Below are 22251 nucleotides of genomic sequence, written 5' to 3' on the forward strand. Positions count from 1 at the left end.
TAGAGACGGGGTTTCACCATGTTGACCGGGATGGTCTCGATCTCTTGACCTCGTGATCCACCCGCCTCGGCCTCCCAAAGTGCTGGGATTACAGGGTTGAGCCACCGCGCCCAGCCCCCATCAGTCATTTTTAAATGTCACCTACAATCCAGTATCTGAATGTTGGAGGCAAGAAGCATTTAGGTTCAGGAAATGGCGCAACCCACGAATGGCTAAACTAAGGTAGGAAAACTGAGTTTTCTATTTCCAGATATTTCATATTAGAACAACAATAAGGATGAAATTATTGATAATTATTCAGAAGAAATACTGTTTTATAGCTTCAAATATATTTTCCTTTCCGAGAACCCTGTCACATGGTAAAGTGGGAAAACAGCTCTTACAAAAGAGATTTCAGGGTAGAAAGATAGTAATCTCTTTCCAAATTTGAAATTATCGTTTTAATAATTTTTTTAATACAGTGTCTCACTCTGTTGCCCAGGTTGGAGTGCAGTGGCGCAAACGTGATTCACTGCAGCCTCAACCTCCCTGGGCTCCAGTAATATTCCCACCTAAGCCTCCCGAGTAGCTGTGACTACAAGCACGTGCCACCACGCCCAGCTAATTATTATTTTTTTATAGAGAAAGGGTTTTTCCATGTTGCCCAGGATGGTCTTGAACTCCTCAGTTCAAGCTATTCTCCTGCCTCCGTCTTCCAAAGTGCTGGTATTACAGGCGTGACCCACCATAAACTTTTTATATTAAAACAGTTTTGGATTTTAAAAACTGAAAAGATAAGGCTGGGCACAGTGGCTCATGCCTGTAATCTCAACACTTTGGGTGGCTGAGGTGGGAGGAATGCTTGGGCCCAGGAGTTCAAGACCAGCCTGGGCAACATGGTGAAATCCAATCTCTACAAAAAATACAAAAATTAGCTGGGTATGGTGGTGTATACCTGTAGACCCAGCTACCTGGGAGGCTGAGGTGGGAGAATAGTTTGAGCCCAAGAGGTCAAGGCTACAAATATATTTTCTTCTACAGAGAACCCTGCCACATGGTAAAGTGAGAAAACAGCTCTTACAAAAGAGATTTTCAGGGTAAGAACTTGGTGAACCAAGTTCATGCCATTGCTCTCCACCCTGGGCGAGACCCTGTCTCATAAAATAATAATAAAACAAAAAATAAAAATCACAAAGATAATACACAGAGTTCCCATATACTCCATACTCAGTTTTCCCTATTAGTGTCATCCTATATTAGTATACTTGTCAAAAGTAGTGAACCAATATTGATATATTAGTACACACTTCATTCCGCTTTCTTTAGTTTTTCCTGAATGGCTTTTTTCTGTTTCCAGATACTACATTACATTTGAGACACAGTCATGCTCTGTCGCCCAGGCTGGAGTGCAGTGGCACAAACATGACTCACTGCAGCCTGACCTACTGGGCTCAAGTGATCTTCCCACCTCAGCCTCCCAAGTGGCTGGGACTAGAGGTGCCCATCACCACGTCCAGCTATTTTTTTGTATTTTTAGTACAGATTGAGTTTTGCCATGTTGGCCAGACTGGTCTTGAACTCCTGGCCTCAATTTATCTGCCCACCATGGCCTCCCAAAGTGCTGGGATTACCGGTGTGAGCCACTGTGCCCAGCCTGGACACCACATTGCTTTTAATCATCATGTCTCCTAGGGCTCCTCTTGACTGTGGCAGTTACGCTGACCTTATTCATTTTGAGAAGTGCTGATCACGTATTATGTTTAATGTCCCTTGACTGGGATGTATCTGATGCTTTTCTCATGATTAGATTGGGGTTAAGAGCTTTTGGGAGGCAGACGACAAAGACATCACTTTCATCATATACCAGAGAAAATACTACCCACATAAATTATCACTGTTGATGCTGACCTTGACCATCCTGCTAAGGTAGTACTGTCATATTTCTCTAGTGTAAAGTTACTTTTTTCTCCCTTTCCATTCTGTTCTCTTTGGAAGGGAGTCACTCACTGTGTAGTCCACACTTAAGGAGTGAGGTGTTATGCCCCACCTCCTTGAGGATAGAACACGCCCACAACGAACTCAGAATTCTTTTGCACCATGGATTTGTCTATTCTTCCTCACTTGTTTATTTATTCAATCATTCTTTTACATCAGCTTGGACTAATGGCTATTTATTTCACATTCTGGGATGTCATTTGAAACTGCCCGATATATTTTGTTGCTCGGCTTTAGCCACGAGGAGCTCTTTCAGACAGCCCCTTTTCTCGCTGGCATACCCTAATCACTCTGGGTTGTTGCTCGGCTTTGGCCACGAGGAGCTCTTTCAGACAGCCCCTTTTCCCCCCGGCATACCCTAATCACTCTGGGTTGTTGCTCCTGCTGTTTGAGGACTTCATTACTTTCTGGCATTACAAGATGCTCCAGACCCATTTTGTATATTTCCTGCTGCTATCCTGGCCATTTCTCCAAGAAGCACTAGTTCTCTTTATCAGAGAATGGTATCAGAAACTAAGATCTGGATGCTAGGTGTGCTTACTTCTAAGACCCTCTCAGCTGACAAGCCAAGATATAGTGTGTGTGTATACATATTTATATATATATAAATTTATATATATACACACTAACATATTAGTGCATTTATATATATACACACACACTAACATATTAGTGCATATATACACACACACTAACCCTTGGGAACATACGTATCTGTAATTATTTCCATATGCAACCATCCACATCTATATTAAGCTATTTTATTTTGATACTCATAAGTTTTATTCTCAGCTGGGATAGAGTGCAGGTGGGAAAGAGGAAAGCCTCTAATGGAAATTAAAAGGAAAGATATCAATTTAGAGATTTTCTTATATTTCTGTCTAATCTCCTGTTAAAAACAGAAATTTATTGAGAGCTAATATAATAAATTTATGTTTTAAATGTACTTGAAAGCTTTGCATACAATAAGTGACATGGGAACATCAAATTCAAAAAAAGTTGTTCTCTTTCTCACTTGAGACACAGATTTACCCAGGAACTTCCAGTCATTTTATTTAATTTTGTTATCTGTAAAATGAGAATAAAGAGCTTCTCATCCTAGCCTGAGAATTTATAGTGGGTATAACTGATAGTGTTCTGCCCCTCAGAAACAAGTATGTAGAAATTATTTTAGTTTTAATAAAGGTAGACCCCGTTCCCCAGAGGAATAAGCTCTAGCTAATCATGTTTTTCTTGGCAATTGTAAAATTTTATATTTTCACACAATTATATTCATAAAGTATTGTGATCCTGATAATTACTATTTATTTATATCACTAAGAAGTTATTTCTGTCTAGCAACCTGACATTCCTTACTCATTTTAAAGTCCTTAGCATATCCAAACAGTTACCAGTACATCCTGAGGTTTATCCTGCAGTGCATGGGAGAGTTGAGAGACCTGGTGCTCATTCACAAGAGATTATTTTGACTATAAATAAAATTCCCCACCCCAGAAAATGAGAAAAAAGAGAAAATATCTTCCTAGAAACTGTTTTTTAAAATAATTTTTCTGGTCCTCAGAAGACTGCACAAGTGGCATTAATACACTAACATATAATCCCAAACTTCCAAGCATACAGTTTAAACATCTGCTATGATCATACAGTTTACTGAATTACCGGAAAATGAGATATCAAGAGTAAATTTACCCTTTGAAGGAGCAAAATGTGCCCAAGGACCTCTTTAGTTTCTTTATAGAAGTCATTCCTGCTCAACATTTTTACATGTTATTTAATTCGCCAGTCTAATCTCTTTCTTTGCAGTGAGCACTCAGGAGAAAGTCATGTTTGAGGCCATAAATATTTCTTCCAAATACTTGGAATAGTTCCTTCTTCCTCATTATTCTAGTTCAAAAATGAAATATCTAGGAGTATAAAAACTACAATTTCCTAGTTAAATATTCAGAGATATTATATTGTTAAATCCTATTGAAATTCCCATCTTTAATAATTTCGAGCAAGTGTGAAGATACAATAAGAACACCTGTTTAATACTTTTCACAGTCTCAAAAAAAATCTAATAAGTTAATCTATAAATATATCACTATGCTTTTGTACTGATGTAAGTTTGCACCCACCCCACAATTTCCCGATGGCTGCCTCAGACTCTAGCAGAAATAAGACAGGAAGCGAGCTCATTCTGAGCAGGATGGGAGACCAGGACAGGACGTAAGATTAGAGGCAAGAAATAGATAATTAGAGCTCAAAGTCAAAGTGAGGCTTTAAAAATGTTCTACAAGGTGTTTTGGGGATGAATTGAGGGAGATATGTACGCAATTGCTGAAGACACTGCTTCAATTAAGGAAATTCAATGCTATAAAAGAAGGCTCTGAAACCCAGCTAACAGAGGTCAACATTCATTCAAGCGCTGCAATAATTATCATTGATTTGCAGTACTTTAGCACAAATAGGTAATATACAGAGGAGTCAATAAAGTTTGATTTTTAAATTCTAAAAAAAAAAAAAAAAAAAGAACAACTGTTGGAAGAAGGGCAATAAGAAAAAGACCAGATGGCTGCCTAAATATATCCTACAGAAAACAATGCCTCATCAATTCCTTCTCCTCGAACTGAAAATCAGGGGTCTTTCTGGTACCAAATACTAAGAATCATGGCCAACAAGGCCAGTGTGTGGTCTCAGAGGATTGTCAGGCTCCTCAGAAACAGGTCTTTTGTATGCTTTGAGGGGGTTACACTATATGACGACTGACAAAGTCCAGGGAGGCACAGCTGCCAATAGACAGGTACGGTAAGAAAGTCACAAAGCAGAGCTGGCTTTATTTGAAAGCACTTTGCCAGGCTTCACACCAGCCCAACTTCACGGCAGTCTAGTCTCTCAAGGGACTATGAAGGAACGTTAAGCAAGTATTCACTGGGAGACACATCACACCCATCTACAGCACTCCAAGTCACTAGCAGAGATCTCAATGGAGACTGAGGCTCAGGATTTCATCATTAAGCTTGCCTTTCAATCTCTTAACTCAGAAATACCAGGGCTTAATAATCTTTTCATCCTGACTTAAGGGAGCTAATCCCATTATGGGTTTAGCATGCCTGGGAATTTACCTGCTTCACTGTAGGTCTAAGGATTTGAGGCTACTTGGGTAATGTCACAGAATACACAGGAGCATCTCTGCAGAACTGGTCTCATGTTTGAAAGCATCCCTGCAGCGTACAAGATTAACAGGCACGGGACTGCGAAGCCCTCGGATAACCTACCTGTCACTCTGGTCTGAGGTCCATGTAACTGATCGCCCTTCGGGTTTAGTTTTGTACCATATTCTGATAGCATGAGGAAAGTCAGTAGCTGTCTGAGCCCCTGTCTTTCTGATCTGTAAGCTCCAACTGTCAGTGTCAAAGAGGAGTTCTCCACAGCCAGGAGCCTGGCTGCAGCAAGCATAATAGTCTAACTGCTCCCTCCAACAATCTGCAGGCAAAGTCACAAGTTCACGTACAATCTGATTCCTGAGCTCCTCAGAAACAACCGTGAGCTTGGGAGACCTTGTAAATTTTTCCATACCTGGCACAGCAGCAACATCCACCTCCTCGACTTTTAACACAGATAAATCACAGCAGTCCAACACTAGCACAAAATCCTCACTCCCATGATTCCCTGTGTCACAGCAGTACTTTGAGCTAGAAATCCCAGAAGCATGTTCCTGGTTGTCATGGTTACCATCTTTATCAGGAGTATCTTTTTCACCTTTACTACAGATTGCAAAATCATTATATTCCATTTCAGATGAGAAGGTCCTTGCATTTGTCACAGAAATATGGCAGGGTTCAGGCATCCCAAATTTGCAGGCTTTGTTTGACTCTGATTGGCAGGCTTCCTCGATGGAACTATTCTGTTTCTTGAATCTGTTTCCATCCTCAAGGAAAAGTACTATGGTCCCCTCAATGACTTGACTTTCAAAATCCACATCCAAATCCAGTACATAGTGCTTCACAAGTATGTGGCTGGTGTTGGCCATGAGAGGCAGGTCATCTCTGGCAGGGTCCAGCTGTATGTCCATGATGTGGTTTATTGTTTGAGAGGCTGGTTAAAATTTCAGATGGGGGTTTCCTATCTGCCTTAATCTTCCAGAATCATAAATAGCTGCTTATCAAAAAAACAACTGATGTCACAGATTATGGTTCCACAACTTTCAGTCTCCTGGCAAAGAAGGAAAGCACAATTAGACAAAATTCCAAATAAGACCTAAATGCTCCTGCAAGTGCTGCTCCTGCAAGTTGACCACCATTCTTAAATAACCCCCCAAGTAGTAGATGTTCATGGCTAGAAGGCTCATTAATTTTTTTTTATTGACATGAACGAAATCTGCATTATGGGTTTCTAAAAATATTTCAATTACCAACTGAATGGCATGGGCCTCCACAAAGCCAGAAGCAGCATGCTCCAATGACAACTGTCCTTCTTTCAGAAAAGAGCAATTGTTACACAAAAGTGTAACCAAGCATCGCTATGCCTCTAGTCTTAAAAGATATTAAATGTATCCCTTCTAATTTTGTGCATCAAAAGATAAGTGATTGTTTTTCCACTGTGATTCCAAGTAACAAGTGTGAATGAAAGCTAAATGGCCCCATACATTTTATTCTTTGAGAGTAATAATTTAATACATACAATGTAACTCCAGGGATTAATGTACTTTTCACATTAGAACTGCTCTCATATCGGCACTTCCAGTAAATTACAGGAAAATGAGCCAATTTACCAGGAGTGCATTCTAAGTATTCCTTTGAGATTGTTCACGGAGATTTTTCAAATTTATAGTTAAATACTCAAGGTATATCATTACGTCTTAATAGCTGAAAACCCATTAACATTCTGGATAATAGCCTTCTGTGGCAAACAAAAGGTCTTCTCACTTGAAAAAAAAAGCATGCAAATACCTATAAAAGGAGGGAGAGAAATTAAAATGTAGAAACAGATGTTACAATAAAATGCACAAGTTCTTCATAAAAGTTCTGAATCAAAATGTATTCTTATTGTATACTAGCAATTTGGCTAAAAGAAAAATTATTTGAAATTATTTCAGTCCCTGTTGTGTACCTAATTTCTTGCAGCATAGGCTGTTCTTTCTTATTCTTTTACCAAAACCAAAAAAGAAATGGCAGGGAAACAGAAAGAAAAACTCTAACGGAGTAGATACATTTAAAATCATTTTTGTATTTCTAAATATCAGGAGGCAATCTTTTAACAACTACAAAACATCATTACTTGCCTGAATTTTCAGGTAAATCAAGACCTTCCTTTGTATCCTAACTCCTCCTCACTTCCCTGCCAGCTTTATCTGCATCTCTACTAGACCCTTCTATTTCCTTTCCTTCTAGAATCTCATTCTAGGCCATCCCATTGATTTTCAGTTTCTACCTCTCCACAGACTATTTCCTCTTCAAAATCTCACCTAACCTGAAAAAGTCCCGCCTCCTGCAGCTTGTACAATCCGGTTTCTAGCTACTTTTCCAGTAATGGAGACAACACCCCCTTGCATGCTCGTCCTCTAGCCAGGGGGCCTACTCAAAACACTGCCTCCTGAAGAGAACTTGACTCTAGGCCTCTGTGCCTTCTGGACTAACCCTTGTGCTGGACTTGGAGTGCAACTGGCTCCTACCTCCCACCTCAAGCTGCCAAATCCTATTCTTCCTCCATGTCCCAGTTCAAGTGCAACCACCTCCTGAAACCCTTCCCTGGTCCATGCTCCCTCCCCCACTGAACTATATGTGGTACCCTTTCAGTGCAATAGGAGTAGAGAGAAATCAAAGATGCAAAGAATAGTTTGAATTTACTTTATGTAGAAGCTGGTATTTCCCTTGGTCCTAGAAAAGTCAATGGGCACAGAGGATAAACCAGAGTATTTTCTGTCCTGTCATTTTGAAAAATAACCTTCGATAAAGCTGTTGGCTATTTCTATGTAATGAGAAACAGTGATGTTAAAACTTTATTCTGAGGACGGCTGTGGCTGCTAACATACTGTATTTTGTTGATTGGGCATTTTTTTTTAAAAACTTAATTAAAAAAAAAAAAAACCCTGAACACACACACAGAAGAAAAACCTGCATCAACTCAGACAAGGGTCAATTCAGTGGCTCGCTAAACTATCATATTTGGAGAAAAAGTTTAGCATTTTTAACATTATAATTATTTATTGTCCAACTCTAATGGATTCCTAAATTTACTTCTAAAAATCTGTATAATTTACGCATAAAATACATTCTATAGAGCGGTTCTCACTACTTTTGTTCCCAGTGGCAGAGAATGAGGCTGCCCTAGGGCCCTATCCACTCAAACCTGTTAGCAGAACCAGTCATGAAAAGCGACGGCTGCCTTTCCAGCAGCTAACCACTGCTGCCTCTAAAATCAGTGTACTGCGTGGTATGTGTTTTAAGTGACGAAACGTTTGTCACCCTAACAATCCACTGGTTTTCTTTAGCGGATTCTTTTGCATACTCTCCATAGAGGAAATTCTCAAACTATTCTTTTAGCTTTGCAATTCCATGCTGGCTGACTCATTCTCAGCTGATGATTTGGCCCCTGCTTTGCTGAGATAATTCTGAATCTCTGTTCAATCATACCTCAAAGTATCTCTAGTTCTTCATAAGTATTACCTTCTCTTAATTCAGAGGGAACAATAACCTTTCTCACTAAAGCTTACTAAGCTTATTCCACCCCACTGAATCCCAACTTTTGGGGTTTTTAGAGAGTGAAATAAATAGCACATTTCTCTCTCATCCAGATTCTGAATGTGGTGAGACATAGATGAAGACACGGCAAAGGCAGGCCAAATATCACCAGCACTTCTGATGAAGGCTGAACTGGAGAGCACATCTTACTGTGAGAGCCAAAGGTACCTGGACACTGAATCCCAAATTTAGCTTTATCCACATGGTCACAGGCAATGCTGGATTAAGTTAAAGTTTCCAGAAGGGGAGGTGGCCTCCCTCAGGTAAGACTTAAGGCCTGGAGGGAGAGAAAAGAATGGCTCTCTGTGGTCAGGATTGCTGCCCAAAAGCAAAAGCGAGATAAGGAGAGCACATTCAGTTTCTTCTTCTCAGATTTACCAAATTAAGTCACTCCACTTCCCTTAGGATAAAGCACCAGGACTAGGAGTATTACACTGACTGAACTCCCCCAAAAGGGAAGGAAATACCAGAAGTGGGGAAGAAATGTTCTCTCAATACCATCCCCCTCCACTTACTTGAACCCTGTTCCATCTGACACTTTTCTCTTGACAACATTTTCTCCCCCTCAATAATTACACCCTATTCTGAACATTCAAACACCCCTAGGGTTGTGGGTTCAAGCCATCCTCCTTCTCAGCCTCCCAAGTAGCTGGAACCATAGGTGCATGTGTGATATTGTGCTGGCCTAGAGCCAGAACCGGAGCAAAACTATTTTATAAAATGCAAAACTGTTTTCAGATAAGTTGAAATGGCTGCCCCATTCTCCTCACAATAACTACTGTCCTTGGCCTCTGTAAATAGAACTGCCAGTTTGTTCTTCAAAACTATGTAAAGCTGCTTACCTTTTCTTATCAGTAACTGCCAGAATTGCTAGCCTTTGCTTACCGGCAATTGCCAGACTAAGCAGCCCAAGCTAGTTCCATCCTGGCTCCTGTGACTTGTAATAAGTAACTAAGGTCTGTGATTTCCACCTTAACCAGATAACGTGTAAACAAATGTTTATCTTGACTTCTGTAAACCACTTAAGTAACAAACGGAATGACAAAAGTCCCCTGGCCCTTGGAATGCCCGGAGACCCCCACCCTCATCTCTGCCCAGGAGGTAATTTACAGAATCCACTAGCCCTCGGAATGTCTGAAGCCTTTTCATCCCCATCCCCGCCCCTCACCCCCACTCCCAAGGTGGTTTTTCGGGTATAAAAAATCGTGGCACCCTCCTGTTGCCACCACAGGTTGGAGAGACGTGAGTCCTCTGTGGTCGCCGGCATAATAAATGACTCTGCAATCTGGCATACTTTTGTCTCGTGATAACTTTCTACACTCGGTCAAATACAACACATGCCACCACACTCATCTAACTTCTTAAATTTTTGTAGAGACGAGGTCTCACCATGTTGCCCAGGGTAGTCTGGAACTCCTCAGTTCAGGCGATCTGGCCACCTCAGCCTCCCAGAGTGCTGGGATTACAGGTATAGGCCACTGCACCCAGCCTTAGGGTTGCCATCTTTAAAAGCAATCAACAACTTCATTTGGCCTACTTTAAATCATCTTTATTTTATTGAACTTTAGAGCTGAAGAATTCCTTAGGGCTCACTCAATCCAACTCTAATTTTACAAATGAAGACAGAGTCCCAGAGAGGCAAAGCAATTTGCTCAAGGTCACCCATTTCTTTTAGTTTGCCACAAACAGAACATTTTCCACCAGCTGATGGTTTTCCTTGGAATTCTCATCTCCCAGGTCTCATGGCCATCTCCTTCATATTGTCTAAGTCATGAATCAAATGTCACCTCTAAGTCTCTCTTCCATAGCTTCCTTTGACCTTCTTTATCTTCTTCAAGCTATGCAGATTAGTAACCAATTCTTATTTTAACAGCTTTGGGGGGCAAAGGATAACTTTTAAGCCAGCCCCAGAAGATTCTGAAGAGCACTGTAACTTTTGCATGGTTTCCAACCTAAATGATGTATACGTCTATTAAGTTGTTGCTTATTTGACTATGTCCTACTTGTCTTAGATTCATGGATGACCTAAATCATCTTTCTCTCTTTAAGTACATAACTCTCACTGACGTCAATCAGGGTCACAGCCCCACATTTAGGGAAAAACTGAACTGCCTGTGGTTGCAAGGCCTCTCTCAGCAAATGGAAATCATATTTCTAAGCAGTCCGTTGACTTCAGCACTTTTGGCTATTATTGTGCTCCAATTCAAAATGCCAGCCTGTCTCACTGAAGCGTTTTTCCGTTCTCTGTCATAAGCCATAACATATAAAAGTCCCCCCTTATAAAAACCAATCATTTTCCAGTGGCTAACCGTTGCTGCCTCTAAAATAAGTGTGTTTAAAAAAAAAAAAAAAAGTAAAATAAGTGTGCTATGTAGTGTGTATTTTAAATGCTTAAGTGATTGTCTCAGCAGCACCATTAAAGGCTTTGAAAGGATTAGCATACAGTAATATTTTTCTTAAGGGGGAAGAAGATCACATACTAAACAGAGCTATGGCACAAAGAAGAAATTGCTCTGCCATTCGCAGCCATCCAAAGTGGAATGCACCCATTTACAAATGTGGGATATAACCTCTGTAATGCCATCCCCAATCCCTCCAACAAAAACAATTTCATTCTCCTTTCAAGCTACAAAGCAATGTGTATCCTCAAGGCTCTTAACTTATCCTGGCTTATTTTACAGTTACCTCCATCCTCCAATGCTCTAAAAATTCTTTGCAACTCCTGAATTATTTTTGTGTTAATGATCAACTTAAATGGAGTACCCTGAACACAGCAGGTTCTCAATAAACATTTGTAGAATTGCTGTGTAAAGGCATTTGTGATTTCGACCTCTAGTTATTTATACAACAGGGATTCTAGCTTGCCTGTGTTCTATAGCCTAGTGCTAAGTTATTGCTTAACAAACATCTCCCTCCAGACGTCTCATTTTTTCTTCTCAGGATACACCTGTGCTAAGTATTTATGCCACATCGTTTTACTTGTAACCAACTGGGGGAAAAGGAGAAAACTGTTTGCGTATATGCTTATTCTACAACATAGAACGCACTGTGAGTAGCTGCTAAATATTTAATTTCACCAGTTACTTGATCAGAGAATGACAGCTTTCTGCTATTCCAGGTGTGTTCATTCTTTAGAATATGCCAATTGCTCTTATAATAGCCAGTGTATTTTTTTAAATGCACTGTTTCTGGGCACAATTCCTCACACACTCAAATGCATATAATCCTAAGAACATGGCTTACTACTGTAAAATTCAATAAAATAACTTCAGAATTAGAAGGAAACTTGAAAGTTCAAATATACTGTTTTGTGTTTAGAAATGTCACACTGGGCCGGGCGCGGTGGCTCAAGCCTGTAATCCCAGCACTTTGGGAGGCCGAGGCGGGTGGATCACGAGGCCAAGAGATCAAGACCATCCTGGTCAACATGGTGAAACCCCGTCTCTACTAAAAATACAAAAAATCAGCTGGGCATGGTGGCATGTGCCTGTAATCCCAGCTACTCAGGAGGCTGAGGCAGGAGAATTGCCTGAACCCAGGAGGCGGAGGTTGCGGTGAGCTGAGATCGCGCCATTGCACTCCAGCTTGGGTAACGAGCGAAACTCCGTCTCAAAAAAAATGTCACACTGATATATTCTGCAACTTATTTCTTTCACTCAATGGTTTTAGAAATATAGACATGTTGATGTACATAAATCTGTTTCTTTTAGCTGCTTTTAATATCCCCACAGGAATATTCTGTAATTTATCCCTATGTTCCCCTATTGGTAGGTATTTATTTGAAAATTTTCATGACTACAAACGATGCTGCAATGAACTTCCCTACGCACATCTCCTAGTGCACTGGGTAGAACTCCCAGAAATTCCATTTTGCCTGATGTGAATATTGTCATAGCTACTTTCTTTTGGTTTGCTTTTTCCTGGTACATCTTTCCTGTCCCTTTATTTTTAACTGATCTGGACTGATTTTGCCTTGGCTGTCTTTTTAAAACACGATGTGGACGGCTATTTTAAAAATATAATTATCATTTTTAATGACAAATGCATTTCTTTACATTTATCACAATTACAGTTGTAATAGCAACCATCTCAATCAACATATTTCGTTTTCTCTCTTCCATGATTTTCTTTGCTTCTTAGCTTTACTTTCCTGCTTTTTATTGAATTTTTCTACATTCCTGTTTTCCCCTCCACTGTTACATGACTTACACAATCGATGCCTTTAATATGTCCACTTCGAGTCAATCTCAAATAACCTTCCATACAATATGAGGACCTTAGAAAGTTTTATCAGCAGTCTTCCGTCTTCCTTACTCCACATGAGCTTCCGTATCATTGTTGCTATTATCTTAGTATCACACTGTTTTTTAAAACTCCATCCAACCTTTTAAAAGTCAAAATTTATTTGTATTTACAAATACATTCACCAGCTTCCTTACTCATGATAATTTATACATTCCACTTCTTCCTTCTGGGTCCAATTTTGTTCTACTTGCTGCATGACAAGTAGGTTGCTGCATGTAGTGTCAAACAGCAACCACTGTACTACATTCTATAGGTCATGAATGTGGGTAACAGTCAGCTGGGACACTCTTCTACATCTTATGAATCTATGTCACTCAGTGGTACTCAGTTGGAGGATGGATTTGTCTGGGGGATCTGAAGACCAGAGTGGCCATACAAACCCTCTTTAACACTGAGCTCTTGGAATGGTTGCACATCTTCTATACTAGCTGGCAGCCCCCAGTGCAAGCATCCCAGAGAACCAGTTGAAAGCTGCATGGCCTTTTCTGACCTAGCGTCAAAGTCAACATGATTATTATTTCTACCATATTCTATTGTTTTCAAGTGAAAACTCATAAGGCCAGTCCAGATTCAAGGAGAGGGCATTAGACTCCTTTTGATGGGGGAATGGCAAGGTATATTGTAGAAAAGCATGGAAGATGATAGATACTGTTATGGACATTTTTGGAAAATACAGTCTGCCACAATTTCCTTTTCACTTAAGTTTATCTTTAGTAATTATTTCAGGAGGAGACGATGGATAACAAACTCTTTTAACATTTGTATGTTTGAAAAGGTCTGTATTACATCCTCTTTACTAAATGATCACTTAACTAGTTTGGACCTTTTTATGATAGTTACTTTTTATTAACACTTTGAATATACTACTCCACTATAACCTGGCATATCTTTTTGCTGATAAGAAAGAAGTTTGTTATTAGAATGCATTTGTTTATATGTATCTGTTTTTTCTCCGTGGTACATTACATGCAAGTATGTGGTATTTGTGTGTGTGTGTGTGTGTGTGTGTGTGTGCGCGTGTGTGTGTGAGAGTTGTGTGTCTATGTGTGTTGTTGTTGTTTTAAATACTTGAAGTGGAAGAGAGATTTCCTTATAGTTCAGTTGATCATATTGACCAGAAGCCCACAGACTATGATATACCACTTAATGGTCCAGACCCACAATTCCTTTGGCTGAAGAAATTTTCATGGGGCTGGGTGCAATAGCTCATGCTCGTAATCCCAGCACTTTGGGAGGCCAAGGCAGGAAGATCACTTGAGCCCAGGAGTTCGAGATAAGCCAGGGTAATATAGGAAGACCTCTCTCTACAAATAATAAATAATTAGCCAGACACAGTGGTGTACATGCCTATAGTCCAGCTACTTAGCAGGCTGAGGTTGGAGGATCTCTTGACCCTGAGAGGCCAAGACTACAGTCAGTCGTGATTGCATCACTGTATTCCAGCCTGGGCAACACAGAGAGACCCTTTCTCAAAAAAAAAAAAAAAAAGTTTTCATAGGTACTATGTTCACTGTCTGAATGATGGGATCAATAGAAGCCCAAAGCTCAGCATCATGCAATATACTCTTGTAACAAACCTGCACATGTATCTCTGGATCTAAAAATAAAATTTCAACTGGAAAAAAAAACAGAAATTTTCATGTAGGATATTCTTCATTGTATAACATTAGAGGCACCACAGGTTTAGATTACCTTTTATTATCACAGAAGCCCAGAGAGATTATTAAAGATTGAGAGGTTAAGAATATGTGCAAAGAAAGAAGCCCAAATATACAGAAAGCTGGATTACATCACTCAATCAACAAATATGTGGAATCCTCTTCCATTCTCTTTGTCTAGTAACTCTCTGGACCCCATCATGTCCTCAAGGAAAACTTTCCTGACCTCACTGATTAAGTCAAATTCCCCTATTATTAGATTTCATAGCTGTGTGCTTCTTAGTAGCACAACAAACACAGTTTTAGTTTTACATTTATGTGTCTGCTTGATTAATAAAGGTTATTCTGCCCACCCTTAAATGAAAGGAAGTACCACTTCTAGTAACAGTGGAGTCCCTTCTGGCAGACTAATATTCCCACTGATAGTACTTATAAACTCTAGACAAAATTTCTTAAGGCCCATGAAAGTGGGCAAAAAACTGACAAGAACTGTAGGGAACCACCACGTGGAAGAAGGGAATGGCACTGAGCTTCCTGCTTTACAGTTTTTCACTGAAAAGAAAGCCCTAGTTAGTGTCAGGCAAGGCAGTTAACCCAGTTAAGCCAGAGGTTGCAAAAATTTTTTGTGAAAAATTAGACCCTGACAATGACCTTGAGCAGTAGGATATCAATAACTCCCCCACAAGCTTAGTGTTCCAATTATGGAATACTACACATAAATGGGTTAAAACTCAGATTGAAACATGAAGTCTTACTGGCTGAGGAACAAGAGAACAGAGTTCAAGACCAACACAGTAGCTGGAGAGAAAAGAAGGAAAACTTTAGGAAAGGTGGTATCTACAAAGCAAGAGTCCCATGTTCTGCATATAAACTCTGCCTAATTCCCTAATTGTCCCCTGAAGCATGCATATTTGGGGGAAGATCAAACAGCTTCCTTAAAGTAAAATTAACTCAACTAAACTGAGATTCTGATTGCTCTCCACAACAGTGAAGGCAAAGTTAGAAGTCTGAGTTCAGCCAAGTTAATTATCTATTAATACAAAACACCAATATTCTTCAGAAGAACATAACAGAATCCAGAGTTTCTGCAAAGTATCAATTACAATGTCTAAGATGAAATATAAAACTACTAAACATAAAAGAAATAAGAAACATGACCCAAACTCAAAGAAAAAGCAATTAGCAGAAACCAACTTGAGTGGACCCAAATATCAGAATTAACAGACAAGGATTTTAAAGCAGCTATTCATATTATAACTAAGCACAAATGCTGTAATACATGAACTAAAAGGAAAACTCAGCAAAGAAATAGGAATTACTTTTTTAAAAAGGAAAAGACTTCTAGAAGTGAAGCATACTATATTTGAGATAAAAACTTCACTGGGTGGTTTTAACAGAAGATTCATGATTATAGAAGATAGTCGGTGAACTAGAAAATAGCTATATAGAAGGAACAGAAATGTAAAGAACAGAAAAATGTTGAAAAAGAATGAACAGAGCCCCAGGTACTTTTGGAACACATAACTGGAGTCCAAGAAAGACAGGCAAAAGAGAACATTGCCACAAAAAATACTTTAAAAAACGATAAGCAGTGAGCACAACCAGCACTCAGATCTTGGTTTCTAAGTATCATTTCCAACAAAAGGAAACAGGCCTCCTTGGAGACGTGGCTGATTCTCAGGCTGGGCAGGGAAAATAAATACAAGATGGGTCTGAAGCATCATATGGGCCCCTAAAGTAAAGAAGAAAACAAACAGACAAACAGAAGAATTGAGACATCTCAAAGGGACACAGGAACCAACCTGAAAGAGCTTCCAAAGGCCAAAGCTGGAACCATTTGAGTAAGAAAATAAATATAGTATTGGATTAGAACCCAAAGAATAAAATGAGTATCTGTCTATTCTGATATAAACAAATAATTGAATAAGTAATCATTTGTTTACATTGAATAAATAAATTTGTTTAAATTGGTTGAATAAATAATCATGAAGGGCAAAACTACATCTTCCTTATGGAAGAATTCCAAAAAATCGATGTAGATATTACCTCTTCAAAGAAATAGAACTTAATTCCCTTCCCCTTGAATACAGGCCAAACTTAATTATTTGCTTCCAAGGAATACAGAATGGAAAAGAAAAAAGATTATGTTTACAGTAGAGAAACTCTGGCAGATATAACTTGACCATGTTATCAAGTTTAATATCACCAGTGATAAGTCATATTGGTATCATTATCCTCTAGTATGATGCAATGAGAAGAGTACTTTACCTCTCTAGTATTCCTGAAACTTCAGTCTAAGCATGAGAAAACATCAGACAAACCCACAATGAGGGACATTCTAAAATATACCTAACCAGTACTCTTCAAAAGTGTGAAGACTATTAAAAAACAAGTAAAGACTGACAAATTATTACAGAATGGAGGTGTCCAGGGGATATGATAAAATGCAATGTGGTATCCTGGATTGGATCCTAAAACAAACAGAAAGGACGTTAATGGGAAAACTAGATAAAAGCATTATGCCAGTGCTACGTTTTTAGTTTAACAAATATACCATGATTATATGCACATCAGGAGAAGTTAGATGATGAGTTGGGAACTCCCTATACTACGTATGCAAATTTTTGGTAAATCTAAAAGTATTTCAAAAGAAACCATTTATTTAAAAATAGTTAAAATTTTCCAAATTTGGTGAGAAATATAAAGCTTCAAAAGTTTATCTAAGCGGGATAAACACAAAAGAAACCACACCTAAGCACATCATTACCAAACTACTGAAAACCAAAAATAAGAAAAATTCTTCAGCAGCCACTACAAAATGACACGTTACCCACAGAGGAACGATGACAGAGATGACAGATGGCTTCTTGCCAGAATAAGCTGACTTCTCATTAGAAACAATGGAGGCCACAGAAGACAGTGAAATGATACCTTTTGTGTGCAGAAAGAATGGGCAGGGGACATATTTGCTTCAAATATATTAGTCCTGAAATCTTACTTATATTATTAATTTATTAGAAAGTCCTTATTTTTGTACCTTAGCAAAATAGCAGCCCATTACTGGTTAATTTTCCAAAATTTTGAATGAGCAGAGGCTGAACCAATTTTTACTTTATTCAGAATTGGAATTTCCTATTTTTTAATTTATTATTCTATTTCAAAACAAATATATTCTAAAACACTAATCCAAAATATCTACTGCCTTCCTCCTTCAGTAGGAATTTCTTTCAGTAGAAATTCTCAAGAATATTGGTTTGGACAAACTGACATAGCGTGGAACCAATTTTCTCCTCAACTGTTTGGGTAGGTATTAAACTTTCCAGCGTCTCACCACTTTTCTTTCAGCTCACTTTCACATCTCCCTGATTTGCTAGAAATTATTCTCTGGTGCCCTTAAACAGTTAATAAACTTTTAAAGCTGACGTCATTTTTAAACAGCAGAAACTGGCCAATCTAACGACCACCATTATCTCTGGTAAAATTTTAATCTTTGAGTTTGGGATATGCCTTTAGTCATTTTAATCGGTTTCTTGCATTTCAACCTGAAGCTTTTCCCCTTTGTTCATGCATATTTATTTTTCTTTTACTTCAAGTAAAAATACAGTGTTAAAATAACATTGTACAAATACCAGTACATCCAGAGTTTAAATTCCCTCTGGAACTGTAACTCTAACTACCCTCCCTCCCCACATAAATATATGCTACAATAGGGTCTTTCACTACAAAACTCATACCCATGAGGCAATGTCATTTATCACTGAGTAAATAATGCAAGATAGCATAATGAAAAGGGGATTTTGCTTTATTCCCTTAACTATAAATAAAAACATGTAGCGCTTTGCAGGATTACCACATGTCGTATGATGCTAACTTAAAGACCAATCTTTAAGCCAAACTGTAAATAAGATAAACTGTGCTCTCTGGTCTCAAGTTTTAAACAGTCTCTCTTTGCTTTAAATTTACTGCTTTCATGAAGCATATAAGAGTGACTGTGTATAATTTGTGATCATGTAATGAAAGACTCTATTGTGATATACATATTAAAAAAAAAAAAAAAAAAAAAAAACCACTGGAGTTAATGCTGTTGTGGGAATTATAAAAAGTGCCTGTGATGAAGATCAATGCAGTAAGGCCAAGTCAGAGTCTCAGTCAGAGACCTTTTCCTGAACAAAAAAAGCAAATCACTGTCAGCTGTGGCTTGATTTATATATTATAACCAGTCAAGTGTGGGGGAGAGGTCTAAAATGTGAACACTGAAAACACAAACTGACTTTACTCCATCAGTGTATGACTACCCTGAATTGTGCTGAAACGTGATGTGATGGACTTTGGCTTTCTGATGGCAGAGTGTGTTGACTCTAGCTTTGCTGATCGCATCTTCACACCCAGTGTTTATGCTCACATTATCAGCAGGCATTTGGGTTGCAAAGATAAGATTGGAAGTGATTTCACTCTACTTTCAAAGGTGAAAGAATGTATCCCTTTGATTGCTACTTGCTTGCAAAGTACAGCCTGTTTCAGTTTTCTGAAGAGAGCCACTTAAACTAAATTATAGCAGAGTGGTCAGAAAAGGATTCCTTGGAGAACTCATTACAGCTATAAAGAAATGGAGATTTCGCTTTTCTACTCCTTTTTTTTTTTTTTTGAGACGGAGTTTCGCTCTTGTTACCCAGGCTGGAGTGCAATGGCGCGATCTCGGCTCACCGCAACCTCCGCCTCCTGGGTTCAGGCAATTCTCCTGCCTCAGCCTCCCGAGTAGCTGGGATTACAGGCACGCGCCACCATGCCCAGCTAATTTTTTGTAGTTTTAGTAGAGACGGGGTTTCACCATGTTGACCAGGATGGTCTCGATGTCTTGACCTCGTGATCCACCCGCCTCGGCCTCCCAAAGTGCTAGGATTACAGGCTTGAGCCACCGCGCCCGGCCTCTACTCCGTTTTTTAAGAGGTTATACCTGCCCACGGGGGCTGACAATCGAGGTACCAGAAAAGTTAACCCCATTTTACAGACCACGAAATGATGCTCAGAAAGCCGAAGTGCCTGAGCTTTCCAAGATGTAAACTCAAGCAGTTGAACTCCAGAGTGTTTTTAACCAAGATATCCACTGCCTCTGAAGAAGGAGACCTAAGCATCTAAGGCCACCTTCCCCTTGACTTCCATATTTCATTTCAACAGGAGAAGTAAAGGTTGGCAGACTGGCGCCACCTAATCGACCTCCTATCGCAGGCATGATATGGGTGAATCTTTATAGAAGGCATTGTTTTTACTTAAACGGGATCAAACCCCCACCCCACGCCTACTCCATGGACCAAGACCCTTTCACATATAATTTCTAAAGCTGTAAACCCAAGATCCTTTCACCTGTAATATCTAGAGTCGTAAGCCTTTATGAAGGCAGAGATTTCCTTTGTTAGACGAGCTAGGCTGTTAGGTAGCTATGCCGCCTTGCTCCCGGCCGAAATAAATCACCCCTTCCTTCCTAGTTCGGTGTCCGAGAGGTCTGTTTCTCGCAGCCATTCCTGTTTTACCTCTATTGTACAGCAATCCAAGTAACCATAACATGCTACCTTGTATGAATGTCACGTGGAAAATCAAACAGAGGTCCACCAACTACCACAGCAAAGGCTAGAGGAAACCCACAGACTGGATTCAGGGTGGTAAGGGGAAAGTAATTAGGTCAGAGAAGAGAGAGGTGGGCACAACAGCAGACATATTGCATCTCTGCCCAGCTCTTGTCTCATTCTAACACTCAAACGAAAGAGTTCAATGAAAGGCAAGGGATAACAAACGCAGGCGAGGATGTGAAGGGGAACCCTTGTTTACACTGTTGGTGGGAATGTAAATTAGTACAACCACTATGAAGAACAGTATGGAGGTTCCTCAACAAGCCACAAATACAACTACCATAAGAGATGCCGCATTCCCATATTTACTGCAGCACTATTCACAATAGCCAAGATTTGGAATCAACCTAAGTTTCCATCAACAGACTAACAGATACAGAAAATGTGATACATATACACAACAGAGTACTATTCAGCCATTAAAAAGAATAAGATCCTGTCATTTGCAACAATATGGATGGAAATGGAGGACATTAAGTGAAAAAAGACACAGAAAGACAAACTTCCATGTTCTCACTCATTTGTGGGAGCTAAAAATTAAAACAATTGAATTCATGCAGATAGAGTACACGGGTAGTTACCAGAGGCTGGGAGGGAGACTGGGGATGGTTAATGGGTACAAAGATGTAGTTAGTGACAATGATGAGATTCAGTATTTGACAGCGCAACAGGGTGACTACAGTCAGCAGTAATTTGTTTCACATTTTAGAATAACTGAGAGAGTAAAATTGGAAAGTTGGTAACATAAGGAAATAATGAATGCTCAGGTGATGGGCACCCCATTTTCCTGATGTAATTACTGGATATTGTAATACCTGTATCAAAATATCTCATGAAACCCATAAATAAATATACCTACTATGTACCCAGAAAAATTAAAAATAAAAAAAGAGCACAATGAAAATGAGAAGTCAATAGATTATTTCAACAGGTAGAAGTTTTGAAGCATTTTTCAAATTTTACAATGTTTAGAGCACTTAAAGCATTGTATCTGTATTTTTGATAACTTTGCTGAGTGTTTTCAAATATTAGATACAATTTAAACTAAATAACTTTATTGTAAATCCATTTTGTACCATATTTTATTCTTAATCATGGTTAAGGGTTAAGTAACCGCACTCCATTTCTCCCTCCCTACCATTGCTTTGTTATTCAATAATATTCATTTTTACCAAGTGGGGACTAGAGGAAGAAGTTGAATAGCCCAGGCTGGACCCCATGGTCACAATGTCAAAGCATTTCATTAATGCTCTCACTGGGACTCCCAAGTCCCTGCTTGATTAACTTTGACCACACCTACCACGGCAGGAAGACTAGCTCCCAGGCATGCCAGCTTACATTTTCCCATTTGAGTCAACTGAGATTTGCAGATTCCCATCCACGTTTCTTCTCCTAATGACTTTGTCTGCTATGTGGGTAGTCATCTGGGTTCAATCCAACCCCTGTCCTCACCCCTGGGTTTCCTCCCATGGCCTCTGTCCTCCATTCCATTACCAGCCATAGAACACTGCCATCTCCTTCCTCCTTCACTGATTTTCCCATCTTCCAGGTGACAGAAGACTTCTGAGTTGCTCATGTTTTCCTATTGGAAAGAACAATAACAAAATGTGCTTTCCCTTGCTGGGCTCAATAGCTACCAGTCTAGTTTTTGCTTTTGTTTCGCTATCAAACTTTTCTAACCAGAAGGTTATACTCATTTTATGACTGCATATTTCTTAAACTGTTGAAATCTGGCTTCTGACCACACCACTTCACTACAAGTTTGCTTTCAAACATTCACAATGACTTACTTCTTGCCAAGTCTAGCTTGACCGTAGGCCTTATATTCCTTGACTATCTGTGGCATCTCATACTACTAACTTTCCACCACCTCTGATGATTCCTGGGACACTGTATTGCCTGCATCTCTCTCTTTTTTTTTCAAAGTGAAAGCAAGTTTAACAAGAAAGTAAAGGAATAAAAGAACGC

The 22251-nt window shown here is 39.3% G+C and overlaps 1 protein-coding gene across 15 annotated transcripts in view; it reads right to left on the bottom strand.

Moving 5' to 3' along the window:
• AOPEP (aminopeptidase O (putative)) overlaps window positions 1-22251 on the bottom strand; it is a 379056-nt gene that overhangs the window by 335815 nt on the left and 20990 nt on the right. For 14 of the 15 annotated variants that reach the window (XR_005203205.1, XR_005203206.1, XR_001830582.2 and 11 more), the window contains exon 2: window positions 5232-6168. The exons of the other annotated variant lie outside the window; for it this stretch is intronic. Coding sequence is in view for 9 of the 14 variants with exons in the window: in XM_017547221.2 (XP_017402710.1) it covers window positions 5232-6028 (797 nt within the window). In the remaining 5 variants the exon portion in view is untranslated. The remainder of the gene's footprint in view (window positions 1-5231; window positions 6169-22251) is intronic. 15 annotated transcript variants of the gene reach the window in all.

This window comes from Cebus imitator, unplaced genomic scaffold (genome assembly GCF_001604975.1).
Source record: "Cebus imitator isolate Cc_AM_T3 unplaced genomic scaffold, Cebus_imitator-1.0 Scaffold196, whole genome shotgun sequence".
Classification (NCBI taxonomy): Eukaryota; Metazoa; Chordata; class Mammalia; order Primates; family Cebidae; genus Cebus; species Cebus imitator.